Source organism: Garra rufa, chromosome 16, assembly GCF_049309525.1.
Source record: "Garra rufa chromosome 16, GarRuf1.0, whole genome shotgun sequence".
NCBI lineage: Eukaryota > Metazoa > Chordata > Actinopteri > Cypriniformes > Cyprinidae > Garra > Garra rufa.
Window position 1 is genome coordinate 5753872 of NC_133376.1, and position 27855 is coordinate 5781726.

Below are 27855 nucleotides of genomic sequence, written 5' to 3' on the forward strand. Positions count from 1 at the left end.
TAAGTTGTTATTTTGTAACAGTAGTACGCACACTCATATATAGCCTTACAGTTAAAATAATGTATAAAAAGATTTTAACGATTACGTTCCGTTCCTTATAGATCATTTAGTGTTCAGTGAAAATTTACACCAGCGACTCTTATTTTGAAAATGGAGGTTTCTTCACACTTCACGGCTGCTCAGTGTGTCTTTGTTTACATTCCCTGCTCAATCGCACTAAAATACTGAGATGAGTGGCTTTCTTTTCCAAACGGATACATACATTTTATATATAATATAATACCAGTAATTATTAAAGCCAGTTTGATTACAGCAGGTGGAAGAAGCGGTATGTGTAAATCCTTCTCATCCGAAATGAGAAGCAGTCTGTCACTTAGTAGACTTTATGAATCTCTCAATGCATGTGTGTTGAATAGCAGCTGGATAACAAAAATAATATTGAGTGATGGCATATGGGAGTAACTGTTTCTCAGTGATTATTGCCTTGAACCATTCCTTCATACTTTCATTGATACTTTATTCATTCTGTTATAGGGTTATATCAGGATGGACCAAACAATGCGTGATAAGCTCTCACAATTGGTTGAAGAGTTGACTACCTCTGGAGAACCACAGTTAAATCAAGACAAAATGAAGGAAGTGAAGAAAATATGCAAGTATGTTTAGTAGGTTGTTGTTTTCTTCACACAGTAATTTAAAAAATGTGGAATAAACTGTGAGTCATGTTAATAGATTGGCACATTCTGGCACAGATTTGATCATAGAATCTTTATTTGGACATCTTTATTTGCTTAGCGGCCACTGCATTAGTAAAAGGCCTTTACCCTAGAGCTCATTGAACTTAAAAGTGAACTAAGCAAGAACTTGAGCCAGTAACAATCTTTTGTTTAACGGTCATGCATTTTGTGCTGGCAAATGGTTTAAAAAAAAAAAAAGATTCTGCAAATTTTGATTTCTGACAGCCGTACAATTATCATGGTGTAATGATTCATAAAACGCTGGTTAGTTGTTATCACTGCTCGCCAATGCTTTTGGCAGTTCTGCCCAAAGTGCGCTTACGATCTCATTATCTTGTCAAGGAATGAGAAAACTGGCCTTACCCAGTGTTTATTTATCAGTGTTGTCAGTTATGAAACCTAATCAAAGCCCATTTCATGATTTTCCAAGTCAGCCAGTGTATTTGTTTTAGTGGCAATAGAGCAGCACTGGACATATGCGCTTATGCTCCTTGTTAAGTTGGAACTCTTCCTCCTTTTCTGACTCTTCACAGAGTTTCCACTGACTACGTTGATCATTTCTACCACTTGATCATGACCCAGCTGAACCAAGAGCATGCAGAGATCCGTCTCTCTGCCTTCCAAATGGTCAGTGAGATTTTCAGCCGGTCACATCACTTCAGAGGTCTTCTCATCACAAACTTTCAGGACTTCCTGGAACTTACAGTAGAAACAGACACTGAGCAACCGTTGCCTCCACCCAAAGAGGTGGCGAGAAAACTAAGGACACTTGCCATTCAGACTGTGCAGTCTTGGCACGCCACGTATGGAGAGGCGTATAAGAAACTGTCTCTGGGATATCACTTTCTTAAGCAGATTAAAAAGGTATTTATCTGGACACGCCTGTTCTGTCATTATAGTATTTAATGGCATCAGTTTGCACCCTGGGACACGTCACTGTTGTTATGTAATTATATAAAGTCTGTTATTGTGTTCTAGCTAAGTTTAGCTGTGTAATTAATGGTGAATTAATCAAGCAATTGCTAAAAAAAAAATTAAGAATTTTTGTTGTATTTTCCAACATTGGTGGATCATTATAATTTGTCATTATAATAGTGAAATATCTCCCTAAGTGGACAGTTTGCACAAAAATTGAATATTCTATAATCATTTACTTACCCTCAGGTTGTTGCAAACCTTTATGTATTTCTTTCTTCTGCTGAACAAAAGAGAATATATTTGGAAGAATAAGGGTAACCAAATAGTTGCTGTTCTCTATTGACTTAAAATACTTCTCAAAGGAAATGGGGACCCACAAATTGTTTGGTTACCCACAAATTGCCTAATTATACATTGCGTCTTTTTAGGTAGATTTTCATGATGTTGAAGCAAGAACACTGGCTGAGAGAAAAATACAAGAGGAGAAACAGAAGAGATTGGAAAGAATTTACAGAGAGAAGCTTGAAAAGGCCAAACAGGAAATGGAGGGTAAACACCTTTATTTTTACAAACTGTAACTCCAATGAAAAACACAATCCAAAAAAAAGTATCTACAGATAAGTACTTGTTACCTTTTGAACATGAAAATTATCATCTTTTAAAATCATCTACGGTAAAATAAAGTAGATTTGATTATTCCTTGATATATTTACACACATATTCTTGTGTTATATACATGATTTTTTTTGCCTTTATATCACTTTAAGGGCTAGCAGTGTGGTAAACAGGCCAATAATGCCACAGCACTCTTCAAAATACAAAGTAACAGTTCAGTCATGGAGCCAAATAAATGCAAGTGCACTACTGGCCCGTTTTCCAAAATTTTTGTCAGTTTTCTTACTGAATAGATAACATAAAAATTTCTCAAAGTGGAACTACTAATCTACAATAAAAAACTGGCTTGCTGATAATGTCTTAACATTGACGCCACTGTGTTGCCAGTGTTTATACTTCCACACATGATAGGACATCATCTCATTTCAACCACTAAACATTACCCATTCAATCTCTGTTTTTATATCTGATTGTCAGCCTACAGTTTATACAGCAGAATTTCTACACAATATTTTTTATTTAGATACTGGAATACTGCTTATTAAAAGTAGGAGTGAGTTATATTCATCTTTTAATTATGGTTCTCTATACTTCTTCTTAATTGTAATATCGAGCATCAGATCAGCTGACCTACAAGGCACCTATTTATTATAAATACCAATATGTTCATTCTGAACACTGTAAGACAGATTTATGCATTTATGAGTGCAATTATTATTACAAGCTCCATTCTATTGAAATATTAGTTGTACCACGTTATGGAATGAAATCACTTTGAGCTAATAATTCAAGATATCTAGTAGACACACCATTCTCAACGATATCTGTGTAGTTTATCCTGTGCAAATTGGCAGTAATCATTACTGACGTCCACAGTTCACAGACAGTTTGTCCTGAAAACTAATCCTGTCTGACTGATACCTTCACAAAGGGTCATTCAAGATATCGTTCTTTAGTCGTTGAAGGCCAGTTTGCCAATTCTAAAGGCCAGTTGCAAATTGCTGTTGTTAAAATTCACGCTAAGGGTAAGGTTACGATGAAGTGTTTTCATTTTTTTTTTTACAGCATGTTAAAGATTTCACAGCTCCGGCAAGAATCAACATTTCTTGAGGAGCCATGTTAAGCAATTACTATATATGCTGGTTAAACACTTAAATGTGTACCTTAATACATAAATCATTTTAATTCTGAACTTTTTGACTACAAAAGCCTTGTCAAAAGTGGTTAATGACTTGCTAGAGTATTGGGAAAAGTAAAAGGTGGCAATACATCATAGGAGATGGGTGAAACAGTATAATATATACAATAGTACAATACTTGTAGCAGTTTTACAATAACTTTGGTGCTAATATCAGAACATTCATGTCTTTTTTCAAAACTCTTGATAAAACACAGTGATCAAATGCACTTTGTCCAATTGCTTGGATACAATACATATAAACGTAAAATCACCTCTTCAAAATGATAAACATAACATCAAAGTATTAACATTTCACAATGCATTTCACACATTACATCTGAGATGTTACTACACTGATCTAACTATCAATTGAAACAACTGCTCAAAATAGTAAGTAACTGTTGCATTACTCTTAATGTGTAGTTTTATGGAAACTGATGAACAGTGTTCAATGTTTAGATCCAATTACTGTGGAACAATTGGACTAAATTTTCTGTGGATATAATCATCACTCATCATCACTCTTTTTCAGACCCTGGTCTCATGTGCCACTTTCCAGACCATGTTTTTAAATTAAACATTAGGGTAGACTCACTACAGTAGAGACACTGTCTGCTTTTTCATCACTACACAAAAACTAGATGCTGAAATTTAGTGATTTTTCACATTATATTTGTTTTGTTTGTGTACTAAAATATCATGAATTGATAATAGCCATAAGTAGTTTATATTTTCCATGATTATCTCATAAAGTGCATTTTTGTCTCAACTGTACCCATATGGTGTACAGTTGAAACAGTACCATGGTACAGTTGAGACACCCATTATTAAACGCTCTAAAGCTGGCTAACCATTTATTGCAAATGTAAAATATTACAAAATTACAGTTGTTCAACATTTTTTTTTATTCAGATTTGTTTATTTGCTTTATTTAATTCAGATTCAGTTTTCAGTACAGAGCTTATCACAAAATAGGAACAACTATTTAACACTAGAAAAGATATGGTAAACAGTACAAATGTAAAGATTACAATATACACACAAACATAAATAAAAACCATAAGCATCACTCAAAACATGTTTACATTTTCAGTCATTCTGTATGAATTATAAGCTTGTTTCCTTATGGGGACCTAAAAAATGTTCCCATAAGGTTAGAATTTACTGATATTACTATACTTGTGGGAACATTTGGTCCCCATAACGTACAGTCAAGCCCAAAATTATTTATACCCCTGGCAAATTCTGACTTAAAGTTACTTTTATTCAACCAGCAAGTTTTTTTTTTTTGACCGGAAATGACACAGGCTTCTCCCAAAAGATAATAAGACGATGTACAAGAGCCATCATTATGAAAAAAAAAAAAATATTTCTCAGCTTTTATTTACATTTGAACAAAAAGTGGCATGTCCAAAATTATTCATACCCTTTGCAAACTGTCACAGTCTATGGGAAAATCCAAAGTTCTATACCATTCCAGATAGTCCAAGCTGTTCTAGAGCATCCTAATTACCCTGATTCATTGGGAACAGGTGTTTTAATCAACTCAACAGGTGAAGAACAGAAGCTCTCGCTGTTGGTTTGTGGACAGTCATGGCTAAGATAAAGGAGCTCACTGAGGACCTGCAGCTGCACATTGTGGCGGCTCACAAGTCAGGAAAGGGCTATAAGACCATATCTAAATGTTTATGGTCAGAAGAAACAAAAATTGAATTGTTTGGCCACAATGATGTAGCCTTCATTTGGCGTAAAAAAGGAGAAGCCTTCAACCCTAAGAACACCATCCCCACTGTCCAACATGGTGGTGGGAACCTAATGTTTTGGGGGTGTTTTTCAGCCGGTGGACCAGGGAACCTAATCACAGTAAACGGCACCATGAAAAAGGAGCAATACAACAAAATTCTCAACAACAACATCAGGCAGTCTGCAGAATAACTTGGCCTTGGGCACCAGTGGACATTTCAGCAAAACAATGACCCAAAACACACAGCAAAAGTGAAGAAATGGTTAGCAGACAAAAACATATACGTTTTGCAGTGGCCCAGCCAGAGTCCTGACTTAAATCCATTGAGAATCTGTGGAGGGAGCTAAAGATCAGGGTGATGGCAAGGAGACCCTCCAACCTGAAAGAGTTGGAGCTCATCGCTAAAGATGAATGGGCAAAAATACCAGTTGAGACATGCAAAAAGCTGCTCAGCAATTATATGAAGCGCTTGCTGTAATGGCCAATAAAGGCTTTTCTATTGATTATTGAGAAGGGTATGAATAATTTTGGACATGCCACTTTTTGTTCAAATGTAAATAAAATATTAGTAATCATTTTTTCCGCAATGATGCCTCTTGTACATCATCTTATTATCTTCTGGGAGATGTCTGTGTCACTTTAAGTCCGAATTTGCCAGGGGTATGAATAATTTTAGGCTTGACTGTAGGTAATACCAGTACACAAATGCCTCTGAATATGCATTTTATTTTCTATAATTGAACTGTTACTGTATACATAACGACCTATAAAGGGCGTATCAACTGTACCCACTTTACCACCTTGTATATTTCTTAAAATGCTATGGTATCCTTTTAACATTCATGTTCAAAAATATGCCCATTAATAATAGACAGTTGAAATATCACAAATATCATTGTTTTAACATAATTTGCGTGGGTGTAAATGTGGCTTTTAAACTATTATCGTAACACAGTACAACTAAACAGTATGTGACACAATAGGGCACCAATCCAGGTACAGTTGATACACTGTGTCTGAACCGTACCCCACTGACATACTCGCACGTTTCTCTAAATTTTGAAAAGACCTTGCATGGCAATATGTCTATTTTTAGAGCACAGAGTAACATTTGCAATGATATATGTTAAGCTTAACAATCATAAAAAACAATAAGCTATTCATTGTGGAAGGGACATGGTGAAATTAAAATCTCACTATGGTTGATATCTTTGGAGAAAGACACAAACATTTCAAATTTCCCACAATTAAAGAGAACACTAATATACATGTGTGGAGCAAAAATCATGTGTATGCAGGTTATTTAAGGTGTTTCAACTGTACACACGTTTCGGATGTACCTTGTCTCGGATGTACCTTTATTGAACATTTTTGATTTCTTTGTATAGATGATTTCACAAAAAAAGAGGGACAAGTTCTTGTTCTGTGCCATTAATCTATAGTTAAACATAACTGGTGTATCCATTTCTATCCACAATAAAATGCTTGTTTTAATCTTTCTTTTATTAAGAAATGACGACTGAGATTGAGGAAACCTTGACTGAGATGAACAACTGCATAAAACTGCTTGCAACCGATGACTTAAACCTGTTTAATGAGGAACCATCAGTTGCTAAAACCTCTGTGGGAGCCGAGGACATATCCGACCAGCCCTGCTGCAGTAAAGACCTGAGCAATGAGCAGAACGGAAAGATGACAGAGATGAAAAATGACGAAAGGCAAACGGACAAGTCTAGTGACAAAAGCGACACAGAGGAAGTTCCTGATGAGGACGCGTTTCTCCGCAGCACTGGTTTAATGTCTTATAGATATCAGCTGGAGCTCAATGTGTCTACAGGTGTATCTGACTAATCGAGTTCATAGCCATTTTGATGATATGAATCTTCTGTCATGTCATGGCATAGCATTTAGAGTTGAAATCAGGAAATGTTGTGAATAACCATCTGAATCATGTCTGCAGATTTAAAATTGAGGGAGACAGAAGAGAATGAGGCATTAGTAAACACAGTGAGGGATCTCCATAGACTCATCACAACCAGGCACCTACCTCTGGTGCAGTCTTGGATCCAGGTAAACCCTTTGACCCTTTTAAAGGAATAATTCATTCCTAAATCGTTGATTATTCAAATGGAGATGTTTAGCAGAATGAAACTTTTTTTTTGCATTGCAAGTTAAGAAAGAGTTGTTAAAATGATATCTAATTCCGCTCTTACAAAGAATGCAAAAGGTGAATGTGGGTTCAAATGGTGGCATATTGCACTATAGTCGTTGGATTTGTCTTTCATACATCTGAATGTTATGTTTTTTGAACAAAGTAAATTTTTAATGTGTCTTGTACAGGTCTTTACAAAGGTGGGTGTTGAGGAGCAACTGATGAGGAGAGCTACTGAGTTAAAGAAATCACTGGAGTATGCCTTGAGCAAACACGAGTATCTTCATATAGACTACAAAAACAGAGAAAGAAGAGTGGTGAGTTTGTTTTTTCATATGCCTAGACTTTTTTAAAGTGCGTTAAACAGTAATGAGAGTATTACATTTTCACAACCTGTTGTTGGTATTATAATTGAGTGTTTTCTATAAAAAAACATCTGTTGTGCTGTGAAGGTGAAAATGTGCCTTGGGTGGGCTGACAGCTGCATGGCTGTTCCACATGGTTTATTGTCCATCCATCTAAAAGGATTTTACAAAGCCAAATATATATATATATATATATAATATCAATAATTATAATACATTCAAATATATATATATATATATATATATATATATATATATATATATATATATATGAATTTTAATTGATTGGATATTCGTCTGTTTCATTGCTGAAATCATTCAGCTTGCAACTGGTTTTTCTGTGTTGAGTGAGTATTCTAAGATATAGTGTATTGTATGCATACATTTGGGGTTATACAATCTTAAAAATAAAGGTTCCTAAAGGGTGTTTTTGCAGTGATGCCATAGAAAAACCATTTTTGGTTCCCCAGAGAACCTTTCAGTGATCAGTTCTTAAAAGAACCATTTTGAAGAACATTTTAAAAATCTAAAGAACCTTTTCTGCATTTGAAAGGTTCCATGGATGTTCATGGTTCTTTATGGAACCATCGATGCCAATAAATAACCTTTATTTTTAGAATTTATTTTTATGTAATGATCACAGTAATTGAGCAGTGTAAATTATAAGTGGAATATCTTCAGTAATGCATTATTCCCAGAGGAGGGCGCTCTTTCCTCAAACATTAAATACTGGATTTTTCAAATTTTGTCAAATAGTGTGCTGGAAAATGTTTGCTTGTCAAAAGATCTTGTGTAACGCATGACGAGGGAGTTTAGAATATTTGTGTAGTGTGCACATTTTTAGATTACACTGTATTTTATGGTCTAAAGATGCACATTTTTGCATCAATACCAGGGGATTTGCTATGGGGAGGCTCGGCTCATGTGCTAATGGAGATTTGCTCACTCTAGGGTGGAATGGGACACAGCAAGCAGTTAGGAGACACATCATTATGACACATGTTATCCATTTTTAACTGGGTGAAAAGAACAGACAGGGTGGAGAGAAAGGAGGGGTGTGACATTGACAAAGCACTTGACTGCACACCAGAGAGGTTTATCACTCTCAGTGACGATTTTCAATGCAAAAAGTCAGTGCTTTGTGATAAAGCAACAACTAAAAGGCCTTTATCATAATTAGTTTTTCCTTTTTCCACTAAAAGCATTTCATTACTTTATTCCCTGTGTCATTGCTATGACATGGGTGGAATTGCTTTCAGCTTAAACTCCTGCTGACTGAGGAACAGAAAAAGGTGTAAAATGACTTATTTATAATTTTTCTGTGTGCCTTTATCACGTGATAATGAGCTTTAGATTTAAAAATTAAATGGAAAACCCCAACAGCTTGGAAATGCAAATACAGTACAGGAAAAATGGTAACACTTTACAATAAGGGTACATGAATAATCATGTACTAATGCCTAAATTAATACTTAATTCATCACCTACTAATGATTATTCAAGGAATTAACTAATTATGAACTAACAAAGGGCTATCCTTAACTACAACTGGAGTCATACGGATTCATGGATGAATAACGGCAGCCTTAACTACATGTTAGTACATGTTTGATAGTTAATGCATTAATTAACATTTATGGGTAAACTAAATCTTTAGGAAAGAATGAGAAATACTCTGACTATGAAATTAATTTAAGTAATTTAAAACTATCATAATTTAGGCATTTGACATCTTCAGCTTTGTCTTAAACATTATTGGGTGTCAAAGGATTAGTTGATCCTCTTCATCAAGTGTAGAAAATACTAAATACACTAATGACTAATCTTTTCTGTTTATGTTTTTCTGTTTCCCTTTAAACTCACCTATTGATTTATACACAGAATAATAAAATATAAAAACACAAAACCCACAAAGAACATTTGTAGAACAATTCCTAAAGAAACGCTCAAACTAGAAAGAGTTCACTCTCCATCCAGACAGAGCCGTGAAGATCCTGCACCTCCGCTCTCTGACTTCTTGAAAATCCACACGGCATCTTGGCACAGCATAACCAGGCTGATACTCACTGTGTTAGTACATGTGGATTTGATAGGAAGTATATCATAAATCTGTATATCAAATGAATCTGTGCCAAGATGCCGTGTGGATTTTCAAGAAGTCAGAGAGCGGAGGTGCAGGATCTTCACGGCTCTGTCTGGATGGAGAGTGAACTCTTTCTAGTTTGAGCGTTTCTTTAGGAATTGTTCTACAAATGTTCTTTGTGAGTTTTGTGTTTTTATATTTTATTATTCTGTGTATAAATCAATAGGTGAGTTTAAAGGGAAAGAGAAGAACATAAAACAGACAAGATCAGTCATTAGTGTATTTAGTATTTTCTACACTTGATGAAGAGGATCAACTAATCCTTTGACACCCAATAATGTTTAAGACAAAGCTGAAGATGTCAAATGCCTAAATTATGATAGTTTTAAATTACTTAAATTAATTTCAAAGTCAGAGTATTTCTCATTCTTTCCTAAAGATTTAGTTTACCCATAAATGTTAATTAATGCATTAACTATCAAACATGTACTAACATGTAGTTAAGGCTGCCGTTATTCATCCATGAATCCGTATGACTCCAGTTGTAGTTAAGGATAGCCCTTTGTTAGTTCATAATTAGTTAATTCCTTGAATAATCATTAGTAGGTGATGAATTAAGTATTAATTTAGGCATTAGTACATGATTATTCATGTACCCTTATTGTAAAGTGTTACCGGAAAAATAAATTACTATAGTAGATACCAAAATATCTGTGGATTTGTGGCTGATGTATAATGCACAAAATATGTAATTGACTAGGTGAGAATATGCATTATTTTCACATTAAACCAACTTAATGGTTTGGCCGGTGAGACACTGCAGGTGAATAGGGTAAAAAAATTAACTAATAGTTATGACCTTACTCACTCAGTTGATTGATTACATTGATAATTGCAAACATTTTTTTGTATTACAAGTTTTCTAAAATGTTAGTTTAAATATGCAAATGAGGCATTATTTAATGAAATATGCACTAATTTGCATACATTTCTAGTACAAAAATCTAAACACTGGATAAAGTGAGCTTCTTGTTTTTTTTTTGACATATTAGAGTCAAATGTCTTTGCAGAGGGGATTTTAGGTATCTCATTTTGTCACTCCATAATTCAGTAAAAACTTTGAACAAATAAAAAAACATGTTTTTTTTTTTTTTTTTACCATTTTTGGGGGAATAAACTTTTGTATAAAACCAAGCTAATTATATACGAACAAATCCTGAAATCTCAAAATTGACAGGTGCATGAAAAAAATGCATTTTTGCTTGCAGTGTCTACCCTTAAAGGAGCAATAATTGAACAATAATTTCCATTTAGTTTCTTTTTTTTTTTTTTGTCCAAAAAAAAAAGATAAATATACAGTGGCTTTAAGTAAATAACACTTCAAAGTGTTTTTTTGATGCACACTTTTTTTTTTTTTTTTTTTAGTTTTGTAATTAAGACAAAGTATGACAATTTGTGGTTGTGAAATGTGGATTATGTTGATAGTTGCTGTGATTCTGTACATTTGTGGTTATCCTGCTAGAAAACTACTGTGAACTTGAGACAAACTTGACTTTATATATCCAATCAAAATAACTTTAAGACATTTTTTAAACCATTCACAAAATGATAATGACATCTGAAGCTCCTGCAGGATTTGATATGACACTTGCTTAGACTGCTGTATCTCACTTAATTGATCAAATACATTTTGGGGGCCACTACGCTCTTAAAAATAAAGGTGCTTTTAAAGGTTCTTCATATAGAACCATTTTTGGTTCCACAACGAACCATTTAGTCAAAGGTTCTTTAAAGAACCATCCTTTTCTTACCTTTTTATAATCTGAAGAACCTTCTTTCGCCACAAAGAACCTTTTATAAAACAGAAAGGTTCTTCAGATGTTAAAGGTTCTTTGTGGAACCATTTAAACAAAAAGGTTCTTCTATATGGCATTGTAAAGCACCTTTATTTTTAAGAGTGTAGCTTACAGTGTGTTCTTCTGCAGAAAAGAAATTATACCTTTTGGTTACATATTATCCTAGTTAAATGTTGGTCAATATTTGTTTTGCGCAAAAGAAACCTGTTTAAAAAATGTACACTTGCTGTAGGGTTTGGTTTTTAAAGAATTTTGCTACAAAATTGCTAGTAGATTTCGCCAAACAATTGCAAAGAAACGGCAAGTAACAGAGAATTAAGTGTGAAATAGTATTTTCTCAGTATCTAAGTAATCTTTGTTTTATTTGCAACATTTTTTTTTACAGTGAAACTTTCCAGTACACTGCAAACAATGCTTTTCTTGCTTAGATTTTTTGTCTTGTTTTCAGCCAAAATATCTAAAAATTCTTAAATCAAGAAGGATTTTGTAGACGAGTAAAACATTTTTTCTTGTTTAAAAAAAAAAGTACGTTTTTGCTTAGAACAAGCAAAATAATCTGCCAGTGGGGTAAGTGCAAAAACTTATTTCAAACAGAAAACAAGATTATTTTTCTTACCCCATTGACAGATTATTTAGCTTGTTTCTGAAAACAAGACAGTAATTTTTACTTGTCTAGAAAATCCTTCTTGATTTAAGAATTTTACATTTAGTAGTTTTTCTTAATAGTAAGAAAAAACTTTTTTTTTTTCAGTGTAAAAAAATAAAATGAAAGTGTAAATAGGGTCGATTCGGGTAAATTCAGGTAAATTGTGACACTTTTGCCATTGAGATGACTGGGGGAAAATGTCCCAATTATCCTGAAATAACCCTGTGTGTGTATGTATATGTGTGTGTGTGTGTGTGTGTGTGTGTGTGTGTGTGTGTGTGTGTGTGTGTGTGTGAGCTTTCAAATTGAGATATGACAGGAAACTTCACGGGAGTCTCTCTCCAGGCCGCCTAGAACGTGTTCTCATGACAAAGCGCATTTCATTCTGTTCTATGGTCAGCTAGCCTGCTAGTCCATACACCTGAGTTATTGGTTTGCCGTAATAATTTGCAAGACCTTCCCCGTAAGAGAGGAGATTAGCATATAAATAGCAGATGCACAGAGGACCATCACAGCTGAGTACATTTAATTTTTGGTTTATAAGATTGAATGGGTTTTTAAACGCATAGCCATCAAACTTGGCCAAAGACAAATGAAGTGTAGGGCTCAGTTGTCCGAGGCTACCTCCTCAGCTCATTTTTTAAAAGGATAACAGACCTGCTTAAGGAGTGTGCCTGGCCGACGCTTCCCTGGGCACAAAGTAATTGAGATTGCTTACAGAGTTAATTAGACCGTACAAAATATATTGGAGGGCGCAAGGAGCACTGCTGGAATGTGTTTTTCCCCATAAGTGGGGGACATTTAACCGGAAACTCATTATCTTATCCTCTTAGGGTAGAGGCCAGGGGCCACCACATGATCAATAGAGTTCACTGCGAATGTCTGCCAGTAGTCCACTCATGGGAGCACACCGTATAAATATTCAACATTATTCTCATATGTCTGTGTTTGCTGATGAGCCCAATCAAAGAGGTTCGAGGCAGTGCTGTTTCAGTAGCACTGAGATACTGAAGTTTTATATTTTAAATATTAGTTTATAGTTTATATTTATAGTTTTTTTTTTATACACAGTTATAGTCATTTTTTATTAGATTAGATTTATTAGATTTACTTTTTGTTAACTATAATAACCCTGGGTGGAGGGACAGTATCTCAGCATTTACATTTAGACTTAAACAAAAAGAAGTGTTTTTCATTAGATTATAATTACTAATATTAATTTAATAAAATATTTAGTTATTCAGTGATTAATAGTAGATATTTTATTATTATACTTTAATAAATTGCATAGTTTAAATGTTTATACTAAATTATATTGCTTAGAAATTAATCTACACTTTTAAAAATAAAGGTACTTCAAAAGGTTCTTCAAGCGATGCCATAGAAGAACCATTTTTGCTTTCACAAAGAACCATTCAGTCAAAGGTTCTGTAAAGAACCATTTCTTCCTTACCTTTTTAGAATCTGAAGAACCTTATTTGGTACAAAGAACCGTTTGTGAAACAAAGGTTCTTCAGATATTAAATGTTCTTTATGGAACCATTTAGACAAAAAGGTTCTTCTATGGCATAAGATAAGTGTTCATTTTACACAAATATATAATGTAATATGGTTATATGATTATTTGACTTTTGAAATTATACTTCAACTTTTCAGTTATTAAGCTGATATTGTATTCTGAACTATAAAAGAATCAAATTCACTACACAATTTGTATTATGTTCCTGGGCTATTTTACTTTGTTTTCCTTGAGACACAGATGGGCTTCACATGTCAGCAACACCTGCGTCAGCAAAAAGCCTTCCTACGGAGACTCATTCTTAGCATTCACACACTCCAGTTGAAGAATTATAATACTGCCTTTACAAGTTGACATTGCTGATTTTATCACAACAGAATTAAAGTGATTTAAACATAACAGTTTTAGTCTACAATGCCCACTGTGCAAGTATTTTAACTGCACTTTAATTTATCAAGGTAGTAACTGTGTTTGAGTGAATAAAGACAAGATAAATAAACTGCTCTGCAGCTGGTGGCCAAAAGGCATAAAAAAGTCTAGTTTAGATTTGAAATGATGGTAGTAAAAAAGTCAGTAATTAGTTGCAGATTGCAGAATGACTGATGAATGTTTCAATTTAAATAGAATGTTCCCTCCCTTTTTTAAAGTGGTGATGGACCTTCAATCAATCAATCACCTTTATTTATACAGCGCTTTTAACGAAACGGGTTGTGTCAAAGCAACTGTACAGTATTAAATAGGACTAAAGTGTCAATAGTGCAAAAGTGCAAAAATAGTGCAAAAAAAACTTTCCTGTTTCTCTATTTCCCAACTTGACTCTGTCAGCTATTAGCAGTGCTGTTTACATGTGTTAAATACTATAAAAATGGTGAAAATTTCATCTGAATTGTAAGGTAAATCATTTATAAACCTATGCAAACTCAGAAGTGTGAATCTCAATTTTAAAATAAAAGTGTAAACCCTCACTCTGAGTTCACACGTTTTGATGTCCACATATTCATTAAATTACTGTGGCTATAGCATTTCTGTGGTAAAGATATGGCCAAATATTAAAGATTAAGTGGACATTTGACTTGAATGTTGTTTAGTCAATATTAAACAAGGATTAGAAAGACAGTAATGTATAAAAACAATCGTCAGGGCGTTGGCGCCCTCTGCAGGCCTTTGTTGTAACGCGTAATATACATTAGCTCTATTGTTTATAATACATTATGTATTTCAACAGTTTTGTGCAATAAACCCATATGATTTTTTGCTTTTTTTTAACCAATTATTATTGCATCACTGCTATTATATATGTATAAGTAATTTTAAAGACTGTTGTTCACTTACATCTAAATTTGTATTACCATAAAAGAGCCTAATTATAATTATAGGGCCCTATGAAATCCATTTTAATTTGTCTATACTCTGTTTTAATAGTTAAATAGTTCAAACTTGTCTAATTGATTGTTTTACAGTTTTATTTTTACCAAATTCTTTTCCATTACTTTTCTGGATTCCATTTGAATGGTTCCATTAATATTTTATAATCAAAAAATATTAAATATTCTTAAGTAAAATCGTTGATTTTTTTAGTGGGAAATGAGTCGATTAGATTAATCGATTAATCAAGTACAGACAGTGGATGAACTATGCAGTTTGTTTGCAGTGAAAGCAAACCATTATAAGGCTAATGTATTTAGCCTGAGTACAACGGCCACACTGAACATAATGATGAACCTTAATCTGAGGTGAATCGTAATCGGAAAATTTGTGGATAAAGGAGGATATTCAAATATATAAAATATTGTGGGGTGGACACTGAAAAGTGGGTGTTACAAACTATGAGTCTGGACTTGCCTTTGGCGGAGGGATTAAAAGTAATTGCATTTGTTAATGTGATTAAAATGTTTTAATAATGTGATGACACTGCAAAAAATGCTGTTCGTACTTAGATTTAGTTTGTCTTGTTTCTAGTCACAATATCTAAAAATTCTTCAATCAAGGATAATTTTTAGACGAGTAAAAATTATCTTGTTTTTAGAAGAAATACATCAAAATTAAGTGAGTTTTTGCTTAAAACAAGCAAAATAATCTGCCAGTGGGGTAAACAAAATAAACTAGTTGTCTGCTTGAAATAAGATTATTTTGCTCACCCCGTTGGTAGATTATTTTGCTTGTTTTAAGCAAAAAATCACTTAATTTTGATTTATTTTTTCTGAAAACAAGACAATAGTTTTTACTTGTCTAGAAAAGAGAAAAAATATTTTTTTAAAGATATTTTGTCTGGAAACAAGACCAAAAAAACTAAGTAAGAAAAGCGTTTTTTAAAAGAAAGACATGCAGCAAGTACAATAAATACAGTATTATGGTAAATAGGATCATTTTGATATCATGTTGATATCTGTTTTCAGTATCAGTTCTTGTTGCATTACAAATTTTAGGTGGAGACTACAAGGTTCAGTATGAAGTGACGAGATTAGTTCAGTTCATAACCACAAGGAAACACAGATATTTCTGTGTTCACCGTAGAGGGCTCATTTCATAACCAACGCCACCAGTGCACGTAATTGATACCTCATGCAAAGACAGTTTATACCTCAATCTGGAATTGTCAACATAGCCTAACTGCAATAATGAAAAGAAAATTGAACGAAAGCAAAGCAAGCTACAATCTTTAGTACTTTATATCGAGGTAATCATAGAGACAATTAGACAGAAAAAATGGAAAACCATGCTAGAGCCATACACTTTAGCAATGCCCTCGAAAAGGAAGGGCACACAGATTATATATACCATTTTATACCAACGACCCCCATATTTAAAAACTGGCATTCTGTTATGCATTGTAGCGCACGGGCCGCTTAAGCACCTTTTGAGTAAATTAAAAGGCATAAATTCTGTTTAGCACTAATGCAGACGTCGTCTCCCCAGGCCTGCGAGTCTGAACACCCTCGGCTAAGGAGTAGGGCCTAGGAGGAGGGGGGTAAAATAGCCTTGAGTTGCTTTTCACCTTTCATAAATTCTAGGCTGGGGATTTCTGTACCAAAAAAAAAAAAAATCATTTGCAGCCCGGTGGTTCATTGCTATTCTGTTTAGATTGATGGTGGTCATTTACCCGGCAGTGGAAGTTAAGTGCTGCTGTCACTCTTGAAGAGCATAATTGGGAGGTTCCACAGGTCAGTGGTGGTGACAGTTTTCTCTTTTGATTAGTGTTAGAGTGATAACAAAACTTACAGCGCGAGTGATGGATGAGCAGGTGCAGATGGCAGCAGTAGATGCTCTGAGGGAGAGCAGAATAAAGCTCACCTGCCTCCTGAAACCAACCAGTCACTATCATCTTCAGCACTTAAAGGCACCTACAATGTGATTATGCTTTATTTATTAATTTTTTAATTAGTTGTGTTCATTACATCTTCACTTTTATTATTGAACATACTTGGTTTAGCAACTATAAATATTAAACCGTGACATGAAACTGCCCCACATTGTTCACAGAGTATCATACATTTGTAAAATGAAATCTGGAAATTGGTTTTTGCATTAATATTGTAAGACATGGTAAAATGTGAGCATTTGTCGCTGATACTTTCTTTGAACCTTGAGATTTTTGAAAGCTTTTCAGCTTACCTTGACCACAGATACATATAAGATCAGAGAAACCATGACTTCTTTTCTAGTCAGTAAGGTTCTTAAAGCTTGGATCTGGTTGGGATCACTTTTAAGATGGGTTTATCCGCTGCCTTGTGCTAAGTTGATCTCCTTACAGTGATTGCTTGATGTGAACTCGGAACTTAAGAGTAAAAATCGTATCACCTCGTTCAACCCGTTCTTTTGTAGAACAGTCTGCACAAAGATGTAATCAGTAACAACTCAACCTCACCACCTTTAGCTACGACTAAGACACCCAATATTAAGAGCGCGTCCACCAACAGCTTTAGTTTATTTTGGGTTGTCAGTAGTCCCATGTAGCCCTGCTTTCTGAAACATTGCAAATAATTATTATTGTCTCCTTTGCATGTTGACAGATGCTGGAAAAAGTCTGTTTAACATAACCATTATTTTATTCAGTCACATTTAGATGGGACAATGCTCAGATAGACTACCACTAGAAAAAAATTGGATGTGGTCAACTGGAAATTCTATTAAGGCTTTGAATTAAAATGTTAAGATGTCCCACGTTACTGCAGAGTTTGCCGTTCATAGTGCTGTAAATCTCTAGAATATCCTGAGGCCACGGTGAATATCCCATCTGAGTGTTAATCAGCCAGGAGAGAATTGCAGACATCCTTTTGTAAACTGTCAGCAAACAAGCATTGTTTTGAGAATGGCGAAAAAAGCTAAATGTTTTGCAACACTAGTTTTTATAGCATTTTCAAAGTAAAAAGCAAATGTTTGAGTAAAGCAAGAAAAATAGGCTCATAGTTACTTAATGTCCTCACAGGTTACCATCTCTATTAGGTGTTATTTATTGTGACTCTGTTTTTCCCGAGCTAGATGAGAGCTCCTGAGGACGGAGAAGATGACGACGATGATTTTGTAGACGTGCCGGAAAAGGAAGGCTATGAACCTCATATTCCTGAACATCTGCGTGCAGAGTATGGTGAGTTTGTTCAGGTGCACATGTGAAGCCTAATGCATTAAGACAAACCTGTTCATCAGCAAAGAGACTAGCTTTCTCTATAGGACCTTCCTTAATCTAAATAATCTCTCATAGGATATCTCCACACACTTATGTAGTGGCTGCTTCAAAGTAAATATGAGCTGAAAAGTCTTCTGGGGATTTCTGTTTGTTTGTAGTTTTGGGCTCAAAGGCAGCAGGATATTTAAATGCAGAATTAAGATCACAGTGGGGAGTTTAGTAGAAACGGTTAGCTGTGGAAAAGCTGCAAAGAACAAAGGAAAGTTTGTTTTTTTTTGGAGTTAGGGTGAAGCGTTTGTGCTCAAAGCAACGTACAATTTGTCGTTGTGCTGTGTTTTACTTTAAAAATAGGTAGGTTGACAATGAATTTAATTGGAAAAATAACAACAGATTTCTATATTACTAACAAATATGTTGTTGTAAAAGTGAGTCTCATCAAATCTGTCAAGAACATTGCCAGGTCACAAATGTTTACAAAATAAAAGGGAGAAAATGTGCAAAATATGTAAAAAAAAAAGAACAAATAAAACCATGAAATCTATTATTTATGCATGGTGACATTATTTTATGACATTTAAGCCTCTTTCCCCCTAGATTCCTTAGGTTTGTATTGTTTATTTAAAGGTTAAATTGTAAAATATTTATACTATATATAGTAGTATTTAGAATATTTGTTTTACCTTATTCTAGGTAAAAAATCAAAAAGAAAAAAAAAAGTACTTCATTACAGTGATAAGAGTCTCTATTTGAGAATAATTTGGGGTCAAATGTGAGAGCAAAATAATATCACATTCACTTGGAGAAATAGCTGCACATTTAAAAACTCTTTTTGAAAGGTAATAAATTGCTTTAAGCCTGGTTTAAATCAATTATAACCTGGGGCCGCCAATAGAAATCTGTTTTGACAGCTGACTGTTTGTACATGCAAAAGATTCTTGTCCATCTGGGCAAGGACAGCTCTATTGACAAGAAGCCACAGGCAAAAGACAGGGGTCAGGCAATAGGTCAAACACAAGCTAAATAACACAGATTATATTTGACCTCAAATCCTGTCCAATTTGAAATTTACTGTCATGAAAATAATCGATTACAGTGGCTAATGGGATTTATGCAGTTCTTGAAAAAACATCATGCACTTTGGAAGTAGTTTAGTAATCTCTAGATTTTCCGAGTAACGTATGATGAGCTCCACGCTAATTATGAGATACGATATGATTTCACCAGCCTCTCCTGTTCTCTTTCTTCATCCATTTCATTTCAGTTACAGGCACTAACTAAAGAGTCATTAGGATATAATTTCTACAGCTTCAAAGAGGCAAGCTGCTTTCTGCAGTAAAGTATGTAATGATCAGTGCACTGGCCATACCAAATTAACAATGCAATGGTGTTAATGAGCACCCATTAGCTTAGAGTGGTAATTTACAATGCTTACCTCACAGGCGTCTGTGTGCTAAACTGTTCACCTACAAAACCTTGTACTCGCCTGAGACCGGATTAATGCTGATCTTAATTTAATCATAAACACTAATACAAACTAGATGTTTAACATTTTGTTTTACTTTGTTACAGCATTACTATGTGGTTGCCCAAGTCTTTTTTGATTACTTGGAAAATTAATAAGTCTCTTTAGCAGTGCACGCTTTGAAAATATCCTTCATATCTGTAGCACAACGAATGTGGGATGTGCTGAAGTTTAACACTTATGTTTGCTCCCCCAAATATGACCAATAGTAATATTGATGCTAACCTTAAACTAGTAATCTTGTACCACAGTAAATCAGATTTAAGGCTGATTTGAGACATGCATGTCATTTCTTTTCTATTAAAATAGATGTGAAAAGATGCATGAAGGTTTTTTGGGGGGTGTACTCTACACGTGGAGAAATATAGATTGAAAATGGAAATTGCGCAACCGTTCACAGTATAATTTAAATGCTCCTAAAACGGGACGCAGGAAAAAAAAATTCTGATTTACTGCCAAGTTAACTCCATCATTTCAAATTTATCAATCAGTGCAAGTTAGCATCAGCAGTTTCATTTAATATTACATCAACCTGTCACAGGATTCAAGCTCATCTCTGGCTAATCCTTCCCTTTCTTTTTTCAAAATCACATCGGTTCTCTCATCCGGAGAGAAACACTTTAATTTGAAAAGCATTTTGTCTGTTCCTCTCCTCCTTTCTCTCTCGCCGTTCCTTTCACAGCAGAGCTTTTATCTGTCCCTTTATCCCAGCGTTCCTGTCAGGACGTTATCTCTCTCAAAATTTACATTTTAATTACAAGGCCTGTTGAACTCAGGAAAATCAATAACGGCACCATTGGCAGCTCAACTCTATGTCTACTGCTGGGCCTCTCTATTTCCTCTTATTGATTTATCTCTTTAGCACCTGCAACTTTATTGCTTCAGACAAATAGCTACCATTTTGGTCAATTTGAACAGAAAAAGAAAGCTTTTGGTCGTATTTCATGATTTCGCACACCTGAGTGCCGCTATGATGCAGTAAGTCATTGAAAGGGAGTGAATCTGGACTAACTGTATACACCAGATGATTACAATCAGGATTGTAAGAATCCGGCCATACGTTTCCCATCCTGTCCTGAGACCATCATTTATTTTCTTTTGTAACCCACTACATCTGTTGAACTGAACTGCTGGTATTTCCAAGGCATCACTGTTGCTTTTGCTTATATTTAGGCTTAGTGATTTGTTAAAGTAATCAGCACATACTCGTCCACTGCAAAAAATGCTTTTCTTACTTAGATTTTTTGTCTTGTTTCCACCCAAAATATCTACAAATTCTTAAATCAAGATTTTGTAGATGAGTAAAAATTATTGTCTTGTTTTCAGAAAAAACAAATCAAAATTAAGTGCATTGTTGCTTGAAATGAGGTAAGACAAATAATCTTGTTTGAAATATTTTGCTTACCCCATTGGCAGATTGTTTTGCTTGTTCTAAGACTTGTTTTTTCTGAAAACAAAAAATATTTTTTACTTAGAAAATCCTCCTTGATTTAAGATTTTTTTTTTTTTTTTTGGCTGGAAACAAGACAAAAAACCTAAGTAAGAAAAGCATTTTTTGCAGTGTCCGGCCTTGTACATGATAAGTGATCAAACTTGAATTTGCCAGAGGACAATAAAATAGGCAAATAAATAAATAAAATTTAATAGGATTTTGAACTGAAGGAGGGACCTAAACCATCTCTGAAGACTTGTTGAAATTTGTGAAGCTTTTGAAAATTGTGGAATAAAATTAGTATAGTTGATGCTATCTTTTGCTATCGAATTTTAATTGAATCACTAGTTTCAAATATAAAAATTAAGCAATAACTAACTTCAATCAGATAAAGAATGTCATTTTGAGCAAGAAAATTTAAATATAATCTTAACCTCGAGTTTAAATGTTCAACCTACACACATGCAATAGACAAAATGTAAAATACTCATTTAATTGTACAGAAAACCCGTCACAATAACAAAATCAGATTGCAATACTTCATACATAACATCATATATATCTTTTAAATATAATAAACATTAAAAAGGCATTTTTGTGTGGCACAATGTATTTTATGTTTTTTGAAAATATACAAATACCAACCTAAATATGTTTAATGTACAAATTTTATTTTGATTAATAATACAAAGCAATATTTTGTATTTGAAATACGCATTTCAGATAAATGTATCTGAAAATACTGCTTATCATGTAGATTTTGTACATTAAAAAAACATATTTATTGATCAGAAATAAGAGCAGACCAGGGTCCTCATACACCCACATGGCCATTTGTCTTTGTATAGTGGTCAGGTGTCTCTTAATCAGTACTTTTAAAGTTTTCATTTCATCTCGCTTTGGAAGTTAGAAAGCTTAAGAGTGAGTCTTAAATCTTTGCGTCACCCCTAAGACCACCTTAAGCCCCTGCACACTCCTGCTAGAACTTCCTCAGTCCATTAGATTAAAAGTGGATATTGTGAGATAGTAATAAAGTTTGATTGTGGTGTCATTTGATTGTTTTGTTTTTTTGTTGTTCTTTTTGTCTCTTATAGGACTTGATGAAACTCCATCAACGTCAACCTCTGGGACCAAGGCAAAGCCATTAAAACCTGTGGTAAAACATCCTGTTCCTCTTGTGTCCTCCAGTCTCTCTCGACTCAAGAGGAAGATGCATGATGAAGAGCAGGACCCCACCTGTGCTGCTGCAACGCTGCTTGTGCTCAAACAGAGGCTTCATTCCACTCCTTCCACAAGGTGGTCTGTACTTACATGCCCTATTGCTAGCAGTGAAAAACTAAAACATTTGGAAATGATCAAATTCTCAAAATGATTAAAAGAACAAAATGTTTTCAAATATTTTAAATATAGTGAAATCTGAGAAAGTAAAGTAATTTCAGCTATTTTAAATATAAATATAAAATTGCATAAAAAAAATAAAAAAATATATTTCATATTTATTTATTTTTTAATTGATGTTTTGGTTGTTTCAGTATGTCTGGGGGCTCTACTGAGGTTGCGGGGAGCAGCAGTGAGCAGGGGTGCATAAACATAAATAAAGCCTCTGTTAAGGCACCTGTTGTTCCGTTTGGTGTGGATCTTTACTACTGGGGAGAGGAGCAGCCCACCGCTGGCAAAATCATCAAGTACAGTCTCATTCATAAGAAACATTGAGAATGTTTTCCATAAAGCATGTCTCTTTTTGAAGTATGAATGGATTGTGTTATGTGTGATGTAGCCACTAGAGAGCACCATTGTATGCTCATTGACATCAGATCAGAACTCCTGTTCCTCAAAATTAGGTGATGAAAACATTGATCTGGTGGTTTGCCTCCATGCTGATACAGGATACTTGTACAAAACATATTGAGTTTTCCTACAATAATGGAAATTGTCATTTTAAGGGCTGGTAAAGTCATGGAAATATAAAAATCCTATGAAATTCATAAGCATTTCTATACTAAAAATACAAAAAAATGTAACTGCTGTTCATAAAGGCAATTTCTTGATGATGATTTTGCAAACATCACACATTGAGTTTGTGCAGTTCTTTTAGTAAGACCCTGTCCTCACTGGTTTTTAGGAACACATCACAGCACCAGTTCTGGGTGCCTCGTGAGGTGGAGGAGGAAGTTGAAAACGAGGAATTGTCTGCAGAGATGAAGTCGAGATATATCACCTTTGCTGGGAAATTTGAACCTGTGGAGCACAAGTGCAAAGCACCAATGCCAAATGGATCTTTGTGTGAACGTCAGGATAGAGTAAAGGTCAGAAAAGGAACAATAAAAAGAAACTTAATTTTTTTAAAGAAATGTAATAGTTAACATTTTGGTAGAAACAGATTCTTATTTTCATGGTGTAAATAGATAGATATAAGCAGGATAGTGATTGAATAATCTGCTGAATTAAAGGAGATGTAATTTCAGTGCCCGTTCCATGGACTCATTATCCCTCGGGATGAGCTGGGCAGGCCTATTAACCCAGAAGATGCACTGCGATTGGAGAAGGAAAAAAGGAAGCGTGAGGAGGAACAGCCAGGTTAGACCATTCATGCATTTACAATATTCAACTCAACAGTCATGACAGTAATCATCATTTACTAGGTACCTTGGATATATATATATATATACATACATATATATATATATGTATATATACAGTCAGGTCCATATATATTTGGACACTTTACGAAGCAAGACAAATTTACGAAGCATTGGTTCTTGGAAAAAAAAAGCATCTATCTATCTATCTATCTATCTATCTATCTATCTATCTATCTATCTATCTATCTATCTATCTATCTATCTATCTATCTATCTATCTATCTATCTATCTATCTATCTATCTATCTATCTAATCTATCTATCTATCTAATCTATCTATCTATCCATATTCACTGTATGGAAAAGAGCAGCATGAGAATTCTTCAAAATGTCTAATTTTGGGTCCGTGGTCTTACACGAGTAAATTCTGACAAAATGTGCTGAGCTACTACTTAAAATCTTTGCAAAACTTTTTAGGATCATGCACTCTTGCCAAATTAATATTGCACACCAAACCTGAAAGCTTGATAATCTTTTTTCATGTTTTGTCAGCCCAGTGCTGAAGACCCCAAGATCTTTTTCACTTTAGTAGCCAGTGTCTAGGCGAAATCCTAGACCTCCATTACCCACAGTTGCTTCCTTATAACACGCTCAGTGGTCAACAGTCCAATCAGGTGGCTGTGAGACTCCAGGAAGAGATGAACTGATGGAATCCCATCCAAGTCATCGTCAATACTCAGATAATAGGACAGGCTGCATCTCACTCTGCCTCTCAGCTTTTCACTTTTCTCCTTCTCGTTCTGCTTTCTTTTCTTGTGGAGTCGGGTGCTAAAAGCCAATTAAGTAGCGTCTCCATGCTGTCACTGGAGCGTCGGATGTGCTTTCTTTGGCCACAGTTTACTTGTTAACAAACAGTTATCTGAGGCAACTGACTTCGGGGGCCTGCTGACCACTGGCTTGTGAAATAGCATCTTTTGTAACTAAGTAAGCTATCGATCCCCGCGACTCCATCACGCCCTCTCCCCGTCGACATGCCGGTTGTCAGGGTAACCGCAGGACACCCCACCCGTTCTCCTGCGCTGCCGGTGTGCTCGTGATGTCCATCAGTTCACTGACTGAATACTTGCTCCCCTGCTGCGCCATTGATTTCTGCTTCAGGCTTCAGTCTTCCCAAAATATTTCAGTTGCATGTGATTCTGAACAATGTATTTGCTATTTGTAATTTCTCCTTTGTCTCATTAGTGGTGCTTGATGTTGCTCATACTTGAGTTTTAACAAACCCCTAATCTACAGTAAGTGTGACCTCAAATCTAACACCTGCGCTGTTGCCTTTCTAAGCGCTCAAACTTGTAATTTGATCATGCAAGCGTAAAAATTCCCGCTGATTTACATTGAGGAAGGGCCAATCTGTAGCTAGAGACCAGAATATCATACACTGTCAAAAAAAAAAAAAAAAAAAAAATGTCACTAGGACAGGGTGGGTATAATGTGGACCATTTAGCTAATAATATTAGAGGTACTAATATGAGTCCTTTATGAATCCTATGCTATAAGAGAAGGGGATGCTTTGTTATATTTATTAAAACTGTGAAACATTTCCTTTTTCGAAGTGCTAATATGCAATGACTGCCCTGAAATCTTTCAATAAAGACAAAATGTTTTTTCCATTATTTAGCAACAGGACATTTAAGTAGGTCACTTTGATGCTTTCATATTTTATTGGATTTTTTTTTTTTACCAAAATATGTATGCATTGTCATCAATGTGGAGCCATGCACAAAAAAATACGCTACCTCTATGGTCAGTTTTGCCTTTTAATCTTACCATCCTATCATATCATTTTTATGTTGAAGTGTGTTTTCTATAGATAATCGAATAGGCTGACTGCAGCTGTTGCCTGTGATGCTCATGTGTGCTTGACTTATGCAGATGCGAACTGTTGACAGAGTAGTCAGCCCTGCTGCACAGCTTAAGTTAAACGCAGGGCCCCCCATCATCCTCACAGTGAGAATGAAGCCCCTAAAGGCTTGACTTAAGCGAGGACGGATTGTAGCACTCATGTAACGGGGGCCTTTCACCTCCATAAATCCTTATAGGGACGACCAACTCCTCCATATTCATTTAAAAGGCATTTGAAAAAGCTGTTTGTTGCATGCATGCATTTCACTGCAGACTGATGAAGCGCAGTACTCTGTGCAATTAAACACTTTGGAGATTGTAAATAATTTAACAGCTACCATTTTATCATTGCAAGATATGCATGTATCAACAGTAAGGGACATGCTTAATGAAAAGTTGATGGTTTTGAGTCCTGAGCTTGCACAAGAAAGATATACGAAGCATTGGTTCTCTGAAAAATAAGCATTTTAAAGAGAGGGACGCAATGTGATAAATTTTTTAAAAATGTGGAAAAGTTGTGAAAATCTTTTCTATCTATCTATTGATCTGTCTGTACTATGATGCAAAGTTTATGATCAGTAAATTTTTAAAAAGAAATTAGTAGATCAGAAGTGACCGTAAAGACTTTACCAATGATACAAAAAATCCTATCAAATAAATGCTGTTCTTTTGATCTTTCTATTCGTTTAAGAATCCTAAAAAATGGTTTCCACAAACACATTTTCTGTTTTTAACATTGATAATAAGAAATGTTTCTTGAGCACCAAATCAGCATATTAGAATTATTTCCACTTCACTACTAAGTAAAAAATGTCCTTACCATCACAGATGTTCTCTCATTATACCAAAATCAAAGGTTGAGGATATGATCAGATCTTTATATAAATATATAATATAGCATAAATGTTTTAACTTGGAAAACACATACTTTGAATTTGAAATATTTTCTTTTTTCAAGATTTTCAAGAGGTCAGATATTTAAAGAAATGGCAGAAATGTGTGGTGCATTGTTGTCTATTCTGGCATAAAGTGAGATGTCACCCAACCTTTCTTCCATTGGTTCAGATTGGCGAGACCCAGAGCTCATGAGGGAGATCGAGGCCGCAACTGGAGAAGATCTGGGCTCTTCGAAGACGTACGGGAAGGGAAAGAAAAGCAGCAAAGGAAAGTCAAAGAAAAAGTACCCAAACCTTACAGATTTAAAGAAAAATGCCAGTACCTCTCGTTCAAGACTAGAGAAGAAAGTCTTCAACAAGTAAGTATTAGTAGATGTTCAAGATTCAAAATAGAAAATCACTAAATTGGCCTGACAGTTTTGGTTATATTTGAAGATAACTAAAGTCAAGTACGTCTGGATTGAATATTGGTAAACAATCTATTTCACAAGTGATGAGTAAAAAAAAAAGAATTTAAATCTCAACCACATTGTTTCCTCGTAGGAGCTCCATGAGACGGGTTACGGAGGACATGAACAAAATGGACAAGAGGAAACATGAGAAATTTTCAAATCAGTTTAACTATGCACTGAATTAAAAATACAGCCATGCCGCCACACGCCAGTTGTTTGGATTTTTAAGCAGACAATAAAGTGCATCATCATACAAAACTGCCTCAAATGAAGTATAAACTTTGTATTGTCATTATTGGGTTGTCATTTATTTTATTTTATTTATCAACTCATTTTAAAAAGTGATTTTAAATCTTATATTTACCTTATTTTTCCAACTTTTGTATTTGCTATTGTAGTATTTGTGTGATCTATATGTGACAGTAATAATAAATATGTTTTTTTTTTATGTGTTTTCATTGTAAGTCTGTCTTATTTGAATATTGATTATAGAGTAAATTTCTACTGATTTTATGAGCAAGACACGACTTTGTCTTAATTGATTGATTTTCTTTGCTGTGAAGATTAAGAACACTGGACCACAGTAACATTTGGAGGCAAAAGGCAAGGTCGGATTTTTTTTTTTTTTACATT

At 34.6% G+C, this 27855-nt stretch overlaps 1 protein-coding gene across 1 annotated transcript; it reads left to right on the plus strand.

The window, feature by feature from the left end:
• On the plus strand, window positions 1-27668 carry uvssa (UV-stimulated scaffold protein A). The gene is made up of 14 exons (XM_073820638.1): window positions 1-328; window positions 535-656; window positions 1271-1601; window positions 2084-2204; window positions 6705-7031; window positions 7155-7264; window positions 7535-7663; window positions 18295-18400; window positions 22488-22689; window positions 22926-23078; window positions 23516-23699; window positions 23859-23970; window positions 26940-27129; window positions 27314-27668. The coding sequence occupies exons 2-14, from the start codon at window positions 547-549 to the stop codon at window positions 27405-27407; spliced, it is 2169 nt and encodes a 722-aa protein (XP_073676739.1). The 5' UTR covers window positions 1-328; window positions 535-546; the 3' UTR covers window positions 27408-27668.
• The last annotated feature ends 187 nt before the right edge of the window (window positions 27669-27855 follow it).

Coding starts and splice junctions, on each gene's coding strand:
- uvssa (XM_073820638.1), top strand. CDS start 547: ATGGACCAAACAATGCGTGATAAGCTCTCACAATTGGTTGAAGAGTTG. Junction 657..1,270: donor GAAGTGAAGAAAATATGCAA/GTATGTTTAGTA, acceptor GACTCTTCACAG/AGTTTCCACTGACTACGTTG. Junction 7,664..18,294: donor AAAACAGAGAAAGAAGAGTG/GTGAGTTTGTTT, acceptor TTCCCGAGCTAG/ATGAGAGCTCCTGAGGACGG.